This window comes from Pteropus medius, unplaced genomic scaffold, assembly GCF_902729225.1.
Source record: "Pteropus medius unplaced genomic scaffold, Ma_sr-lr_union100, whole genome shotgun sequence".
Lineage (NCBI taxonomy): Eukaryota > Metazoa > Chordata > Mammalia > Chiroptera > Pteropodidae > Pteropus > Pteropus medius.
In genome coordinates, this window is record NW_024340849.1 from 27,939,015 (window position 1) to 27,954,689 (window position 15,675).

General features: G+C 53.6%; 1 protein-coding gene across 16 annotated transcripts in view; it reads left to right on the plus strand.

Moving 5' to 3' along the window:
- Positions 1-15,675, plus strand: part of CELF4 (CUGBP Elav-like family member 4) — a 290,082-nt gene that overhangs the window by 257,128 nt on the left and 17,279 nt on the right. For 3 of the 16 annotated variants that reach the window (XM_039842900.1, XM_039842893.1, XM_039842895.1), the window contains exons 4-10: positions 3,024-3,152; positions 3,577-3,656; positions 4,083-4,226; positions 5,349-5,496; positions 7,276-7,425; positions 11,239-11,304; positions 12,282-12,369. In XM_039842900.1, coding sequence (XP_039698834.1) covers positions 3,024-3,152; positions 3,577-3,656; positions 4,083-4,226; positions 5,349-5,496; positions 7,276-7,425; positions 11,239-11,304; positions 12,282-12,369 — 805 coding nt within the window. The remainder of the gene's footprint in view (positions 1-3,023; positions 3,153-3,576; positions 3,657-4,082; positions 4,227-5,348; positions 5,497-7,275; positions 7,426-11,238; positions 11,305-12,281; positions 12,370-15,675) is intronic. The other 13 variants (XM_039842901.1, XM_039842894.1, XM_039842896.1 and 10 more) reach the window with 9 other exon arrangements.

Sequence of the window (15,675 nt, forward strand, 5' to 3'; positions counted from 1 at the left end):
AAAAACCTGGCAAAAGGGAAGTGGCTGGGTAGAAAGGCACGTGTGGATGAATTTTAATGCAATCAGAAAGCTGTCATGATGATAATAAAGGAATACATTCAGACGTCAGGAGAGAAGGCTCAGAGCTGAGGTCCCAGCATTTAAATCAGGCTCCGGCAGAGGAGGGGCCTTCTCTTCCCCTCCTTTTTCCTTCCCAGGGAGAAGAAATGTTTAAGTAGGAGGGCCTGGGATTAGCAGAAGGCGGTTTCCACTTCTTTTTCTTTCTGGAAATCCCATTAATTCGGAGCCTTTAAAAGGCATTGGGAATGGGGGAGCACTGCTCTGGGCCTGGAGAAGAGTTTCAATTACTCCACTAAAGGCTTTAAAAGCTCCCAGTTCATTTTATGTAAGTGTTGTTGCTGTTTCCAGTAGTTAAACATAAGCCCTTCCACCTTCTCTCCTCTGTCTCTGCCCTTTCCTACCCGTCTCTTCTCTTTGTTCTTTGTCTGTTTCTAATTCTTTCTCCTTCATCCGTGTCTGCCATTTTCCCTCCCTCTCTTCTCCTGACCCCAGCTCCTGCCATCCCTCCTCAGCTTCGCTCCTTTTATTCTCTCTCTCTCTCCCTTTCTCTTGGTTTCCTAGCTTGGAGTTGGTGAGCCCTGGAGATGAGGTAGTGGTGTGTCCAGCCCTGCCATGGCTGGAGAAGCCAGGTAGAGTAGCCCAGGCTGGAGCAGGTGGCGGGGTCAGGGCCCCGGGCCCGGAGCTTTGGCTGAAGCTTATCAGTTGTGGAGAGCAGGCTAGAGTGCCCTGACCCAGAACTGGTAAGAGGAAATGGCAGTGGTGCACTGCAGGGTATGGAAGGAGTTGGAACCCAGAGCCATCTCATCACTGAGAACTTGCCCAGTGCTGAGTGCTCTGGGCTGAGCGGTACCAGTAGGGTAGTGGTTAGGCCTTCCTGAAGAGGAAGACTCTGGGGTGGCTTGTGAAGTAGTGCAGGGACCTGGAGGGTTTCTCTACTTTGTTCCAGCCCCTCAGCTCTATGTGAACTCTCCTGGCAGTGTGAGTAAGGGGGCAGGAGGTACCAACCACCCTGAATACAGAGAGACATGGTCTCAGAGTGCCCTTGCCTTCAGAGAAAATCATAAACACATGGCTGATTGCAGCTTTGAGAGGAGTGTGTGTGTGCATTTCTGCAGCCTTGGTTGTGTATGCCTGTGTGTGCCAGTCTTCAGTAGTTAACACATATCTAGTGAGTACCTGCTGAGTACTGTCACCACAGGCCCCCTGTTCCAGCTACTATGGCTGTATAACAATTTATTCCCAAAGTGAGTGGTATAATACAACTGTTTATTATTCTCACGGATTCTGTGGATCAGAAATTCAGACAGGGCATGGCATGGAAGGCCTGTCTCTGTTCCAGGATGTCTGGGCCTCAGGCAGAAGACTCAAAGGCTAGGGGCTAGAATCATCTGAGGACTCATCCGTGTCTGGTGGTTGATGTTGACTGTCAGCTGGGGGCTTGGGTTCCTTTCTGTATGCACTCATGGTGTGGGCCGGTTGGGGGTTCTTCGTAGCATGGTGGCTGGCTTCCACAAAGCATGTATCACCAAAAGAGAGAATTGAGTGGAAGCTGATCCTTTTTATGACCCCGCCTTGGAAGTGAGATGGCATCACTTCTAGAGCAGTCACAAGCCCTACTCAGATTCAAGGGTAGGGCACATAAACCCCACTGCTCAATGGGAGGCGTGAAGTCACATCAAAATAAGAGCTTGCAGAAAAGAAAGAAAGAAAGAAAGAAAGAAAGAAAGAAAAGAAAGAAAGAAAGAAAAGAAAGAAAGAAAGAAAGAAAGAAAAGAAAGAAAGAAAGAAAGAAAGCAGGAGGGAGGAGGGAGGGAGGAGGAGGAGGAGGAGGGATGGGAGGAGGGAGGGAGGAGGAAGGAAGGAAGGAAAGAAAGAAAGAAAGAAGGAAAGAAAGAAAGAAAAGAATGAAAAAAGAGCTTGCAAGGTGGACAATCTTTTCAAAGTCACAAGTTGGTACAGACAACCCAATGTGACCTCTGTCACCCTAAGCACACAGCTGAGTTGTGTCAGCAAATCATTTGGTACTCAACACAAGTGTGGCGGGAGCTGCTGAGGGAGCCCAGTCTTCAGGAACAGGCTCTTCAAAAGTCCCCAGGGCTGAATTTGCAGCATGAACAAATAAGAAGACCCAGAGCAAGGAGGGGGCACCAGATGGAGGCAAAAACACGTGAGACAGAAAAGAGATGCGTCCTCACGAATGGCGTGAAGCATTCATTCATCCCATAACTCTGTCCTGAGGGCCTGCTATGTGCCAGGTACTGCTGCTCCAGTAAGGCCTGGTCTCTTCCGCAGGGAGCACACATTGAGGGAGGGATGGTGGCAGGAAGCTAGATAGAAACCAACTACACAGGCAAAGCAGTAAATAATTGTCCTTTGAAATTCAGGCCATGAGAGTGAGGGGCTGAGACAGAGATCAAGGAGAGGTGGAAGGAGGGGACTTGATGAGGAAGCAATAAAACTGAGACGTAGGAGAAAGAATCAGCCTTGTGATGTGGAGGATGAGGAGGGCAGAGGGAACAGCATATGCAAAGGCCCTGTGGCAGATTTGCCTGTTGTGAGTTAATTTTTGGCATTTGTGAGAGAAGGTGGTTGAGGAAGATATTGTGTGTCTAAGAGGAGGAAAGAGGGATCTCAGGGCTGCGTGAACGATCCGTTTGTCCTAAGCAAGCAGCCAGACGAGTGGCCTTGCTCCCACACTGGGTGGCTTGCCCTTTAGGCAGGAGGGGGCAGAGTCGCTGCAATCCCAATCCCGCTTGACCCAACCCCTTCTCCCTCATCTTCCCAGCGGGCTATGCCCCACCCTCGCCCCCATCTTCTCCCTGAGACCCCGCCATCGCCATCGCTTCTGCTCAGTTTCTTCTCTCCCGAAACCCTTCTCCTCCCGCCGTGCCTTGTTCACCCCGGGCCTGCCCACGCGCCGCCTGGCCCTCGGCCCGGGTAAGCATCTCCTAATTTTGTTCCAGAAGATAGAAAACTCTTCGTGGGTATGCTCAACAAGCAGCAGTCTGAGGACGACGTGCGCCGCCTCTTCGAAGCCTTCGGGAATATAGAGGAGTGCACCATCCTGCGCGGGCCCGACGGCAACAGCAAGGGTGAGTGGGGGCGGGGCGGGAGCGCGGGGTGGGCGGGAGTGAGCCGGGTGGGGTCTCCCCCGCGCCTGTCTGCTGGCGGAGGGCGCAGCCGCCGAGAGCCGGCCGGGACCCTCAAGCCAGGAAGGGATGCCTGGAAGGGACGAGGCAGTCGAGTCTGTGGGTAAGGAAGGGTCGCGATGCAAGTCCAGACAGGGACGGGGAGACTTAGGGTACTTTTAAATCTCCGGCCCGTCCTGGTCTTTCTCTGTCTCTGCGTTTCTCGGTGTCTCTTTTTCTCTCGGTCTTTCTGTCTCACCTGCTCTGCTTTCTTCTGGGATGCACCCTGTCCCCTCGGTCGCTTCCGTGCCCTGCCTCACAGTCCCCGCGCTTCCCTGGCCTTCCTCTGAGCCCTTGGACCCTGGCTCAGCCTTTCCTGTCCCCGCAGGGTGCGCCTTTGTGAAGTACTCTTCTCACGCTGAGGCGCAAGCCGCCATCAACGCGCTGCACGGCAGCCAGACCATGCCGGTGAGTGAGGCCACCCCTGGGCGGGGCGGGGACGGGGTTAGTGGCGGACCGACGCCCCAGCCCAACCCAGCGCACCAGCAGCGCCCCTCTCGCCCTTGTGCTCGGTCCTTACAGTGACAAACGCGTGCCGCGCTCACAGCTTCCCCGTGAGATAGGAAAACATTACCATTATCCCATTTCTCAGTTAAGGACACTGAGGCCCAGAGATGTTAAGGAACTGGCTCGCGGTCACCCAGACAGAAAACGCCCACGGTTGAATTAAGACCCCAGACTCCTGGGCCAGCACCGGTGTGGGCCCCCCACCCCCCACTGGCGCCCTACGGAGAGGAAAGGGTGGGCCTAGGTCAAGGGCACAGACAGCTAGCTGGACGGCTGGGAGCGGAAGCGGCTAGGGCAGGTGGGCCTCACGCGCAGTCCCGGCTTCAGGGAGCCTCATCCAGTCTGGTGGTCAAGTTCGCCGACACCGACAAGGAGCGCACGATGCGGCGAATGCAGCAGATGGCTGGCCAGATGGGCATGTTCAACCCCATGGCCATCCCGTTCGGGGCCTACGGTGCCTACGCACAGGCAGTAAGTGGGGGCGTGAACGGGTGGGCGGCAGCGGTTCTCTAGCTAACTCTGCTTAGAACCCCACATCACGGACACTTAACTGCTGAGGGAAGCCCTATTCTTGGCCCAGAAAATACTGCTCTAGCCCTGGGGAGTGAAGAGTGGTCAGAAATGAACCCAGGAAGTGGAAGCCAGAGGGGGTTAAGAGAAGGCTGGTCCAATCTAGGGTGGCTGCCAGGAGGAGGTGGGTTGCTGTCCTGCTTTTTAAGGAGGGGAGCTGGAGAGAAAGCTTCTAGCCAGGCCAGCAAAGTGGATTACCCTGAATGCTCTCCTTCTAGTCAAACCCTAGGAAGCACCAATTGGAAGGAGGGAGAGAAGTTTAGGTGTTTGGTTTTCACCACCCCACCCCTGTCCCCACTCATGGAAGGGTGTCCTCAGACCTCTGGTCACTCCTGGCAAGGGTCCTGTGAGGTTCCCCAAAGCCCATCACAGCCATGTATCCCCTGCCATTCTCCCAGGCCCTGCCTGGCCCACCGACTTCTTTCGCATTGGGGCCTGCTCTGCCAGCATCTCTCCTAAGCTGTCTCCCAGACATGTAGCCACAACCCCCACATGGGTGGTACTGAGGTAGGCCAGGGTTCTGGTTCTAAAAATGCAAGCTCACCTCATTCCTTCAGCAGTATCCAAATTTAGCCAGTTTTAACAACCTCTCCAGTCCCCACTCACTTTTGTAAGAACATTTGGACAGAAATCCATGCTAAGTTAATTCTGCAGAGGCTCATCTAACGTGTCTCTAGAGCTTTGGGTGTCACATCTCCATGAATGACAGGCCTTCACAGGGCTGACCTGGCACCCATGGAGCCAGTCCCCTTCCTCGACTCTTTACAACAACTTTAGAGTCCTTGATAATCCTCTGCTACTTTCGAATAGTTACCTCTCAAGAGTGGTTTCTAATAGCCATTGAGAACTAGGGCAGGAATCGGGGAGACATCAGGATTCTCTGGGGGTGGGGGTGGGGGATGTGTCTCAGCTCCCTGGAGTTCAGGGCCTGGGAGGCTGGTGTCCAAGAGCTGAGCCCCCTGGTGGTGGGGTGGGCTGCCCCCCTGGAAGCGCATGATATTTTTTCCACTCCCTCTGCCCCAGCTGATGCAACAGCAAGCGGCACTAATGGCATCAGTCGCACAGGGTGGCTACCTGAACCCCATGGCTGCCTTCGCCGCCGCCCAGATGCAGCAGATGGCGGCCCTCAACATGAACGGCTTGGCAGCCGCGCCCATGACCCCAACCTCAGGTGAGCTGGCAGATACCAACACAGGACACGGCCCAGCAGGAGAGCAACTAGACCCAGGCTGGACCTTCTGCGTGGCCAATTTTGGCTATCAATGGACCATCCTGTGGCAAGATTACATGGCGTCTGGGCTCAAGCAGGCCTCATCCTTTGTCAGTCTGTCTCAAAAATGTTCTAATCCCTAGGGACCCAAGGGAGGATGGGATGTGAGCCCCATCCAGTCCATGATGTGATTTCAGGGTGGTGGGAATTTCACTCAAGTCATTTTTGAAAGAAATTGACATGAACACATCTCCCTTTGAGGTCCGAGGGGAGAAGAGTTTTGGCCATTCTGTAGCCTTGTTTGGTCCCTGGCCCAAACAGAGGAAGAGTCCATTTTTAATTTCCCTTTAACCAATGTAGAATCACTGGCTTTTTCCAAGACAACTATGCAACAAGCAAGAGAGAACCACAGTTGTTGAAGGACAGGGAGGTTGGAAAGAGTTTTGCTCATGAAGCGTGTTTTTAATTGGATCTTGGTTATTGTCTAGTTCAGTGATTCTCAACCGGGACAATTTGGTGCCCCCAACCCCAATATCTGACAATATCCTGAAACATTTTTGTTTTTCACAACTTGGAGAGGGGGATGTTATTGTATCCAGTAGGTAGAGGCCAGGGATGCTGCTAAACATCCAACAATGCACAGAACAGTGCCCCCCACCCCCATACACACACAACAAGGAAATGTCTGGCTACAAATGTCAATAGTATCAAAGTTGAGAAAACCTCTAGTCCCAAGGGATGGACCAACATGCAAGGCTCTCATTCACCAAGCTTCCTTTGCTCTTTGCACCCAAGTCATAGCAGCAGCCTTCATGACACCCAGGAGCTATTTCTTTCCCAGATAAAAGCCATAGAAAAAGAAGACTGTGCCATCTTCAGGCCCAACTTGAGCACTACTCCACAGCTCTGGTCTCCAACTTAGGGACACTTCTGAGCCCAGGCCAGCCTGAGGTCCCTATCCACAAAGAGACCCTGCTTTTTACACAAAGAGGAAGGCCGTTTCCAGCCTCTGGGGCCTCAGTACAATCACCCAGCCACACCTTGGGTTACATTCACCTCACATAGGGAGGACACAGGGCATTGTCATTGTCACGTGACCCATATTTACCCTCGTGGAGATGAGCATCACCATTACTTCAACTGGAGGAGGTCAAGGCGTCTACTTTGTGTATGGATAAGGCTGAGACTGGACTCTGTAAAGTCCTTTCTCCCTCATTGCAGGGGAACTCCAGAATTAAGACCTCCTCCACCTAAGTAGCAAAACTCCTTCCTGGGGAGACAGATCAGCCCCTCAGTGATCCAGACAAGAGAGCAGAGCCAGCAACTTAGAAACCCCTTGGTGGCTAAACAAGGACCAGCCCATCCTGACTTAGCTGGGGTGAGCAAGAACTACTGAAAAAGACTAAAGGAAGACCAAGTGTGATCAAAGTCAAGGGCACTGAGAATAGTCTATGTGCTGCACTTCCAAGGCTGAGTGGTCAGTGGTCAAGGAAGTCTTCAATGGGTAGGTGGAATTTGGACTTTGCCTTGAAAGATGGGTACAGTTGAAATGAGTGGAATCATTCTATGCAGAAAGACAATCCAAGGCATGATTCACAGACAAGACTGAATCTGTGTGTGAGATCCAAGTCTATCCCCAGGCCCTTGGAACCAGGAGGTGCAGCTCCATGAGTTGTCTTTCTTCACCTTTGTTCTGCTTGCTTCCCCTCCTCCTCCACCCCTTTCAACCTCTGGAACCAGGTGGCAGCACCCCTCCGGGCATCACTGCACCAGCCGTGCCTAGCATCCCATCCCCCATTGGGGTGAACGGCTTCACCGGCCTCCCCCCACAGGCCAATGGGCAGCCTGCTGCAGAAGCTGTGTTTGCCAATGGCATCCATCCCTACCCAGGTAAGCACATCTGGCAGCCCTTCCTTACCCGTGCAGCACACTCCTCATTCATTCTATCCTTGCCCTTGCTGTTATAACAGAGAACGTGTGTCTCCTGCCCTCCGTCCATTCCTTAGCGGAACCCCAAATATGATCAGGGAGAACCAGCTTTCTGTCTTCTCTCAGGGAGCTTCTGGTGGGAGAGACCAAATTTCCATCCTTGAAGAGTTGTTAGTCTGATAGGTGAGAAAGAACCGCAGTCCTGGGACTCCCTCAGGGGAGAAAAAGAGAATAGATGTAATTTTACAACCAGGTAGAGAAGTTAGTAACTGCAAATTAATAGTGAATTTGACCCACAATAAATGAGGGGGTAGAAGCTTGAAGAATAATTATATTTAGTGTTAAACAGGAAAAGACTCTTTTGGGAAGGAGTGGGAGGTGTATACATTGGCATTCTGGCAGGGACATACCAGTTTGGTTCCTTGGTTCACACAAAACCCCGGTCAGCACTTCGGACAGAGGATCAGGACCTCGGACAGCTCCCAGGCCCCGCTTTCATGAATGATGGCACACAGGAAGATCCAGGAGGCCCATTCCTAATTAACTTTGTTCCTCTCGAACTTAGCAATTCTCCCATGTGCTCCTGTCTCTGGTCTTGAGGATGGAGTGACAGAGCAGGAAAGCTGAGCTCGAAGCCCTAGAGTAAACCAGCAAGGGGCAGTGTATTAGGGATGTAAAAAGTGCTGTCCTCTTCCCCAGAGGGCAGATGATGAGGTTACAGAGTCCCCGTAATTATGATTACGTGCCAGTGTGTGCTGGATGAAAGAGGGGACGGGGCAAGAAGGAGAGCAGGATGTGAGCCAGTCTCCTGGGAGGTAAAGTCTAGTCAGGAACACAGTATACATTGACCGAATGTTGAAACAATAAGCAAAATGGAGTTTGATCAAGAGTGAATGCTCTCCAACTTGAGGTACTAAAGAATTCAAATGAAGGGAGAGTTCTGTAGGCTGAAGAAGCCCAACAGAGCTATCCTGACAGGAGGCTCAGATTGGACTTTAAGAGATGGGTAGGGCCTGGAGAGAGGAGGGTGAACATGGAGCAGCTGTCCTGGAGGCCCAGAAAGAGGAAGAGGGGATGGTGAGGAGGTTGGCCTCACAAGGGCAGAAGAGGTCAGCCTGATGTGACTCAGCAGTGGAGGGTAGAGTAGTGCTTCCCACTCTGGTTGCCCATCAGAATCCACTGTGTGGCTTTGTAAAACTTCAGAAGCCCAGAGATTCTGATTTCAATGTCTGGAATGAGGCCCAGATATCCAGAGAATATACAAGTTCTAGCAGCAGCAGAGTACAAGGTCACTGTGCTAGAGAAAAATAGAGGAGAATGTCCTGACCTTGAACTTGGAGTTGTCCTTGATCTCGTCCCAGTGCTTGCTTCTCAACTCACCCCTCAGTTCATAGAGAAAAGGCCAGAGAAGCCTAGAGAGAATCAGTAGGGCCCAGAGGGTCTGGAGTGTTGTTTCAGAATGAAGACTCCAGGATGGCAAGAGAGACCGAGCAGGGGCTTGGCAAGCTGGATGTGGGAGAGAGCCTACCAATCTCAAGTTCCTGGGCTCCTCCTGCCTCAGGCTCCTGGGCTGGGAGATACAGTCCCCAGCACATCTGGGTGGTTTCATTTCCCCCCTCCTCCATGCCCACAAGCCCATCTGGAGCCATGGATTTTGACAAACCTGTTCCTTCCCCACCTCCACCAGCATCTGTGAGCTATTTTACTCATGGAATTTGGAAATGCTATGTTCCCCCATTTGTAACAATCTGCCACATTCTATAAACAATTCCCCGCCAGAGCAGGAGGGAGGGATGGAGGAAAGGAAAGGAGAAAAGTAGTACATTAGAAAAATTAATTTACCATCTTTGAATGCGAAGTTTGGAGCCACTATAATGAGCGAGATCCTTCAAAATGTTCATCCTTTGGCAGTTACTAATGAGGTCATTAAGCAGAGAAGTAGAGAGGGGTCTCAGGAATGCCTTTCTCCACTTCCTAGCCCCAGGTAGCTTCTTCATTCTCTCCTCTTGCTTATCGAGACCATGTTGGAAGCACACAGTGTGGCCTTTACTGCCACATAACACCCCTGAAGGGGTGGCTCTCACAAACGTTAAGGACCATTCATTCATTCTTTATGTCACAGTATTGCTGAGCACTCGCTATGATCCTGGCACTGTGCCAGGTGGGGGCTCTCATGTAAATTGTTCAGGTTTTATTTTAAACAGTGCACCAAATTGTGCCCAGAGGAAGAGAACCTTTTTTCTAATTTGCATGAAGGTACTAGGTGGTTGAGTAGCTGAGGAGACCAAGGGACAAGCTGGATGTGGCTCTCCCTCCAGAGAGCTGAGGCTGCTAGAGGGGTCGGAGAAAGGATGCAGCAGGAAGGAGGAAGAGGCCCACCTTACTGAGCAGCACCACCACCTCAGCACAGGGAGCTCCTGGCTTCAGTCTCCACCATCGGGGCAATAGAGGGATCGGGGTAGGATAGGGTCAGGCCAGGGCCTGCATCCTGACCTGTCTTCAGCTCCCCCTCTGAGACGTGCCCTGGCCCAGCTCCTCTGCTGTCATCTGCACTGTCTCTGAAGATCTCTGCCACAGGATTTCCTTTGGTTCCTCTGAGGCCCAGGTGCTATTGTTCTAGTGGGACTTTACTGAGGTTTAGAAACAAGAGCTCAAAAGAGAAGTTTGAGGATTCAGCCTCGTCTACAGACCCAAAGTCTGGCTCTGCCTGTTAGCTTGGCAGGCCTAGGTCACCAGGCAAATAAGCCTAGATGGTTTTCTTTCTGCCTCCCTTTGTTATCCAGTTTGCCCTAAACATACTGTGGCTAGATGTGTCTTCATCCACCTCCCTGGCCCAGTCCAATGGCAGTCATCACTAGCTGTGGTCACCAAAGGCAGTACCCACCATTGGCCCATGCACCAGGCTTTTGCTCACAGCTTCTGCAGACACAGCGGAGGCAATAAGTGAACTAAGCCTTTCTCAAGTCCAAATGCTCTAAGTTGCTTGCCAAAGTAGCAGCACAAGGGTTTTCTCCTTGCACTAGGCAGTAGACATCCCAGAGTCACGAATTTGTGTGGGAGGGAGGTCCTTGGTCTGCTTGTTCTTCAGTTTCTGTGGGCACCACCCTTCTCCCAGCCCATGGGGGCATACCTCATTTGTGTGGCCAGTCCCTGCTGAGGGTGACTTGGCCATGGCCTAGGAATAGAAGCCTCCATGCTTTTTGCAAACTCTCTAAGAATAAGGGATGGGGTCCCTCTGAGCAGGCGTGGGTGGCCTGGGAGGACAGAGTGGCAGAGCGAGGCCTCCTGCGCCCTTTCTTTCACTCAGCTGGGATATGCCCCCGCCTTCTGCTGAGGACAAGTGAGAATGAGATCACTCTTCTGACAGTGTCTTGCCCATTTTCCCACTTTCCCACAGCCCTTCTCCATGGCCAGTTCCCTCGTGTGTCTCCATGAAGCCCCTCATGGCAAAGCCTCCTCTGCCATCTCTTTCCCAGCCCTTCTTAGCCTTCTGCATGAACCACCCATCTTACCTCACCTCACACCAGCTACAGCCTGCATCTGCCAGCCAGGGTGGGCGACCTCCACTCTATTTAAAGGGCCTTGGACCGAGGAAGAGGGAGCCCCAACAGAGTCCAGGCACTCAGGGTTCCTGTTTCAGATTACCTGCCCCAGGACAGATACCACAGTGGCTGAGGGGGCAATGTAACCACAGTGTCATCTCCATGGGCATGGTGGGGGAGGGGCTGGTTTGGGTGGGCATCACTGACCTCTGCTCCCTTGGCTCCCCTGCAGCGCAGAGCCCCACCGCCGCGGACCCCCTGCAGCAGGCCTACGCTGGAGTGCAGCAGTATGCAGGTCGTTAGTATCCACACGTCCCCACGGCTCTCCCCACTCCTGCCTGGTCCTAGTGCTTCCCCAGGCCTTGGGCCAGCACTGTGTGGGAGGAGGGGGGGGAGGGTGTGGCAGGGGGCTTCAGTGGAAGGAGAGAGGGGCTTTACTCCCAGAGCCCCCAACTCCTGGCTTACTACTTCTCTTCAGGCCCCCTAGCATTCAGGCAGATTTTACCCATCATAGCCTAGGTGCCCTTGCAGTGGTAGGTGGTCACAACTTTGAACAAGTTGGTGAACCAGGCTGAAGATTTGACTTTGCTGTGCAGTTACCCATCTGTGAGGCCAGATTTCTTTTCCCCATGGGTCTGCCAGGGCCAATTTGTCCAGGAGCAGCAAGGTACACAGCAGCACTGGGGGGGAGGCCAGAGCTGGGGGGCTGCCCACTGCTGTCCACAATCACTGGCCCAGGAAGCATAGATGCCTGGGTTTGAAGGAAAGAGAGGCCCTAGAGGGGAAGCAGTTTCTACCTCTTGCTTCTTCTTAGGCATACACACAGGCAGCTGGAGTGGCACCTGAGCAAAGATGACAGGGAACCAGGGAGGATCGGCAGCCAGAGGTAGAAAAAAGGAGGGGCCAGAAGAGGCAGCCCTGGGGCGAGCAGATGTTCTTGGGTCACTGAATGAGAAGGAGATCAGCCACTGTAGAAAGCCCAAGGCGAGCTGTCAGTCACAATTCTCTCCCTCCCACCCCCGGGCTAGGCAACACACACACACACACACACACCCGTACTCACGTTTATGCACACACTGTCCTCTTCGCTCTGCTGCTTCTCCTTCATTACTACTGAAAGCTGGCTTTATCTTGAGTGTCTGAGCTGAAATGCACTTTTTGGCTGGTCTGCTTTTACTGCTCAAAACTGAAATTTCTCTCTTTCTTCCTGCCTCTTACCCTGTCTCTCTCCGTGTCACTGTCGTCTCTCGCTCTTGCCTCTTTTTGGCCCTCCAGCAGCCGCCTACCCTGCTGCCTATGGTCAGATAAGCCAGGCCTTTCCTCAGCCACCTCCAATGATCCCCCAGCAACAGAGAGAAGGTGAGTCTGCGAGCCGGGCTCCCAGGCCCCTCCCCACCCCCTTCTCCCCACAAAGAGGCTGCTCTCCTGGGCCTTTGGCTGGATACTTTATTGGAAAGATGGCCATGTTTTTGTGTTGTGTCGAGGGTGAGAGAAGAAGGCAGGATTGTGAGATGCGGTGCTCTCCAATCCAAACACGGAGGCGGAACTCGCGTGGGCATCTCTGCAAACCCCACTGGTGGGAGATTTAGAAGGTGGGGCCCTGGATGACTTGTGGTCCAATAATCCCCTCTTTCCCAGTGGAGAGGAAGGGGAGAAGTAGGAATGTTCATGGCTGGGTGTTGAGGGAGTAGGGAGACCAGTTCAGCATGGACAGAAGTTGTGCCCTCTGAGGTAGAGCTCCCAGGGCAGGCGTCCATGGGCAGGTGAGGGGATTGGAATGTCCCAGTGCAGGCCTAGTGGAAGGAGATCCTAGAAAGCCACATCCATAGGCCGTGGTGTGAACAGGGTGGGCCAGCCAAGGTCAGTGGGCCCAGGAGGCTGAGACTCATAAAGACCTCCAGTGCCCACCCATTTCAGAGTCTAGAGACCTATCGGAGCTGCATAAACAAGTCTGCCCTCAGGGATTCCTTGAGCTTGAGAGAGCTTAGTTCCATGGGGCAGGAACACTGACAAGGTCCTATCCCCCTCGACCCCATGAAAAGGGTCACCTGGCCAGCGAGGCTACCACATCTGCCCCAGTAGCCCATATGGCCAGGGGTTTCCACTCATCTCCAGATGGCCGGCAGAGAGCTTCGGCAGCAGACCATTCCAGAGCTGGGGGTGTAGGTTAGTCCTGGGAAGACCCCCAGGGGTCTGCTTATCCAAACCCCTTTGTTCAGACAAGTCCCAGAGCCTGAACAGCTAAGAGCCTGGGCTTGGAATCAAAATCATCTGAGTCTCCTCCCCTCTCAGCCTTGGAGTCCTGCATAGTGGGACCCTCTGCCCATGCCTGAGTGACACCTGGGCTCACAGCAGTGAAGTGGGGGTGAGGCACCAGCCTCTACTAGGATCCCTCACAGGGCTGTGGCCCTGGAGCCTGTCCCGCTTCTGCCCTCTTCCCACCCAGTCCAAGCCTTCCAGCACCACATCTGTCAGATCAGAGCCACAAAGAGTGGGGTCTAGGAATCCCGGTGTGGCCCATTGCAGAACAGAGAGCTGAGCCCACAGGCACTACTACTTTTGTCACTCCATTGGCTTCAGGCTGACCCACCCTCACCCTATGGTCAGTGCCCTACAGCAATCTGGGTTGTGGGCCCAGGGGTATCCAAACCCTGCTACATACACCCACACCCACACCCACACCCACACACGGCTGTAGGTTGGTGATGCTCTGAACAACACATGACAGCCCCTACCACTGGCCTTAAACTCAGGTCCTTCATCTGCTCCCTGCCCTGCCCCCCACCTCACACTTCAGACTACTGCATGTGTCTAGCTCTGAACTCCTCACGCCATCTCTCCATCTCTGAGCAGCTTCGGTCCCTCACTGCCATGCCCTGCTCCCTAGACCAGACACTGTGTGGCCAGTGACTGCTGCAGCCTCTCCTCGGGCCAAGGGATCTCCCACTGTGGTCCCCATTCTCCCTGACTGTGGTGCACAGGATGAGCCAACCTGGGGAGCAGAGCTTCGGGAAGGATGAGATGCGAACCCAGATGCCTGTAGAGCCATGCTGTGTCCTAGGGCGAGCTCATGGTGCTGGGGTGGGGTTGGGGGGGTCTTGAAGAATGAGGTCTTCAGCACACAGAGATGGGGAGATGGACATTCCAGGTGGGGGAACAGCAGGAGCAAAGGTATGAGTGTTGCAAAAGATGAGATGAGCCTGGGGATGCGGAGGAGACAGGTGGAGGGTAGGTTAGAGCCAGACCACAGCCATGTCCACCTGAGAAATGGATGACAAAGAAGGCTGTGTTCCTTTAGCCACACCAGTGGTTGGTCTGTTTACATTATGGTCACATCCCCCATGTAATGCCATTGAAATACCAGACACATTGGCTGCTGGGGAGGACCCTCTTTCCAGTTCCTTGTCTTTGAGCTGAAAATCAGCAGACGCCTGAATCCCCAGAGGCTGCCTGCCCCACAGATGGGCCGAGGTTACTCTCAGGATTGGCTCCATTCCTGGCTCTTCCAGGAGCTGCCCTGTGGTCAGGGGTATTACTTTCTGCTCTAGAACTTTATTTCACTTTCTCAGAAGGCTGGGTTGGACCAGAAGGCTGGGTTGGACCAGTCCTGCTGGTTATGCCATCTGGGTGCTCTATAATCTGTGAATGAGGGACTGCAGTGAGAGCTTGGGGGCAGCCAAAGTAAGACAATGTGTAGGCTCCCTGTTGAGGGGTGAGGGGCAGGGGGCTAGGCTGGGGTTGGGAGGGCTGAGCCACAGCCTTTGCTGATGGCACCAAGCCTACAGGTCTTGCCCTCAAAGGCTCCTTGTCTCTTTAAGGAGAACAGACATAACATCCACATAAAAGCAGCTTGCAGAACTTGAACTTGGAGTGAGGGCCCAAGTTCAAGGCAGGTGTCAGCATGGCATGGAGTGGAGAGGGAAGCTCTGAAGAATGGGGATGGGAGGAGGAGGGAAGGCACATGCTGGGGTACTGGTATGGGGGTGGGATGGACAGGAGGACAAGAGACAGCAAATGCCTGTGCCCTTAGAGAGAGTCCCATCTGGGCTGGAGAGAAAACCTCCCAGACACAAAAGAGAAGAAGCCTCAGACCGCAGAGTACGGAGTATGAACTCAGGAAGCACCTGAAGGGAGAGAATTCCGGAGTATCTGGGTGGGAGTCCTGGAGGAAGTGTGGCTTAGATTAGGCCTTCGAGCTAGTTCCTGCCCCAAGGGGACTCACATCTAGCTGGGGACCATCAAGGGACAAATTCACAGAGTGTGAACCAGTGGTATGGGGCTAAGGGGAGGGCCCCCAGAACTTGGAGGGATCCAGTATGGGGGACCCCTGGAAATGGGTGGGGGAGCATGTTTGCGCCGGTTCTGAACGCGCCGTCAGCTGGCACTTGCCTGGGACACAGCAGTCCAGGGAGGGGAGGGTGAGGAGTGGGCAGATGGTGCAGGGTAGGGACCAAGGACTAGGGAGGCCAGCAGCTCAGAGGGCAGCTTTGGTGGTTAGAGAAGTCTTTGGAGGGAGGAAAGAGGAAAGTGGGAGAGGAGAAGAGAGGAAGAAGAGAAGGGCGGAGAGACTCCAGAGTGAGCTCTTTGCTCCAAGACTGGGTTATCCGGCAGCCTTGCCCTTCCCAGAAAACCACGACAGTTGATTCTGGCCCTAAAAGCCGCATATCAG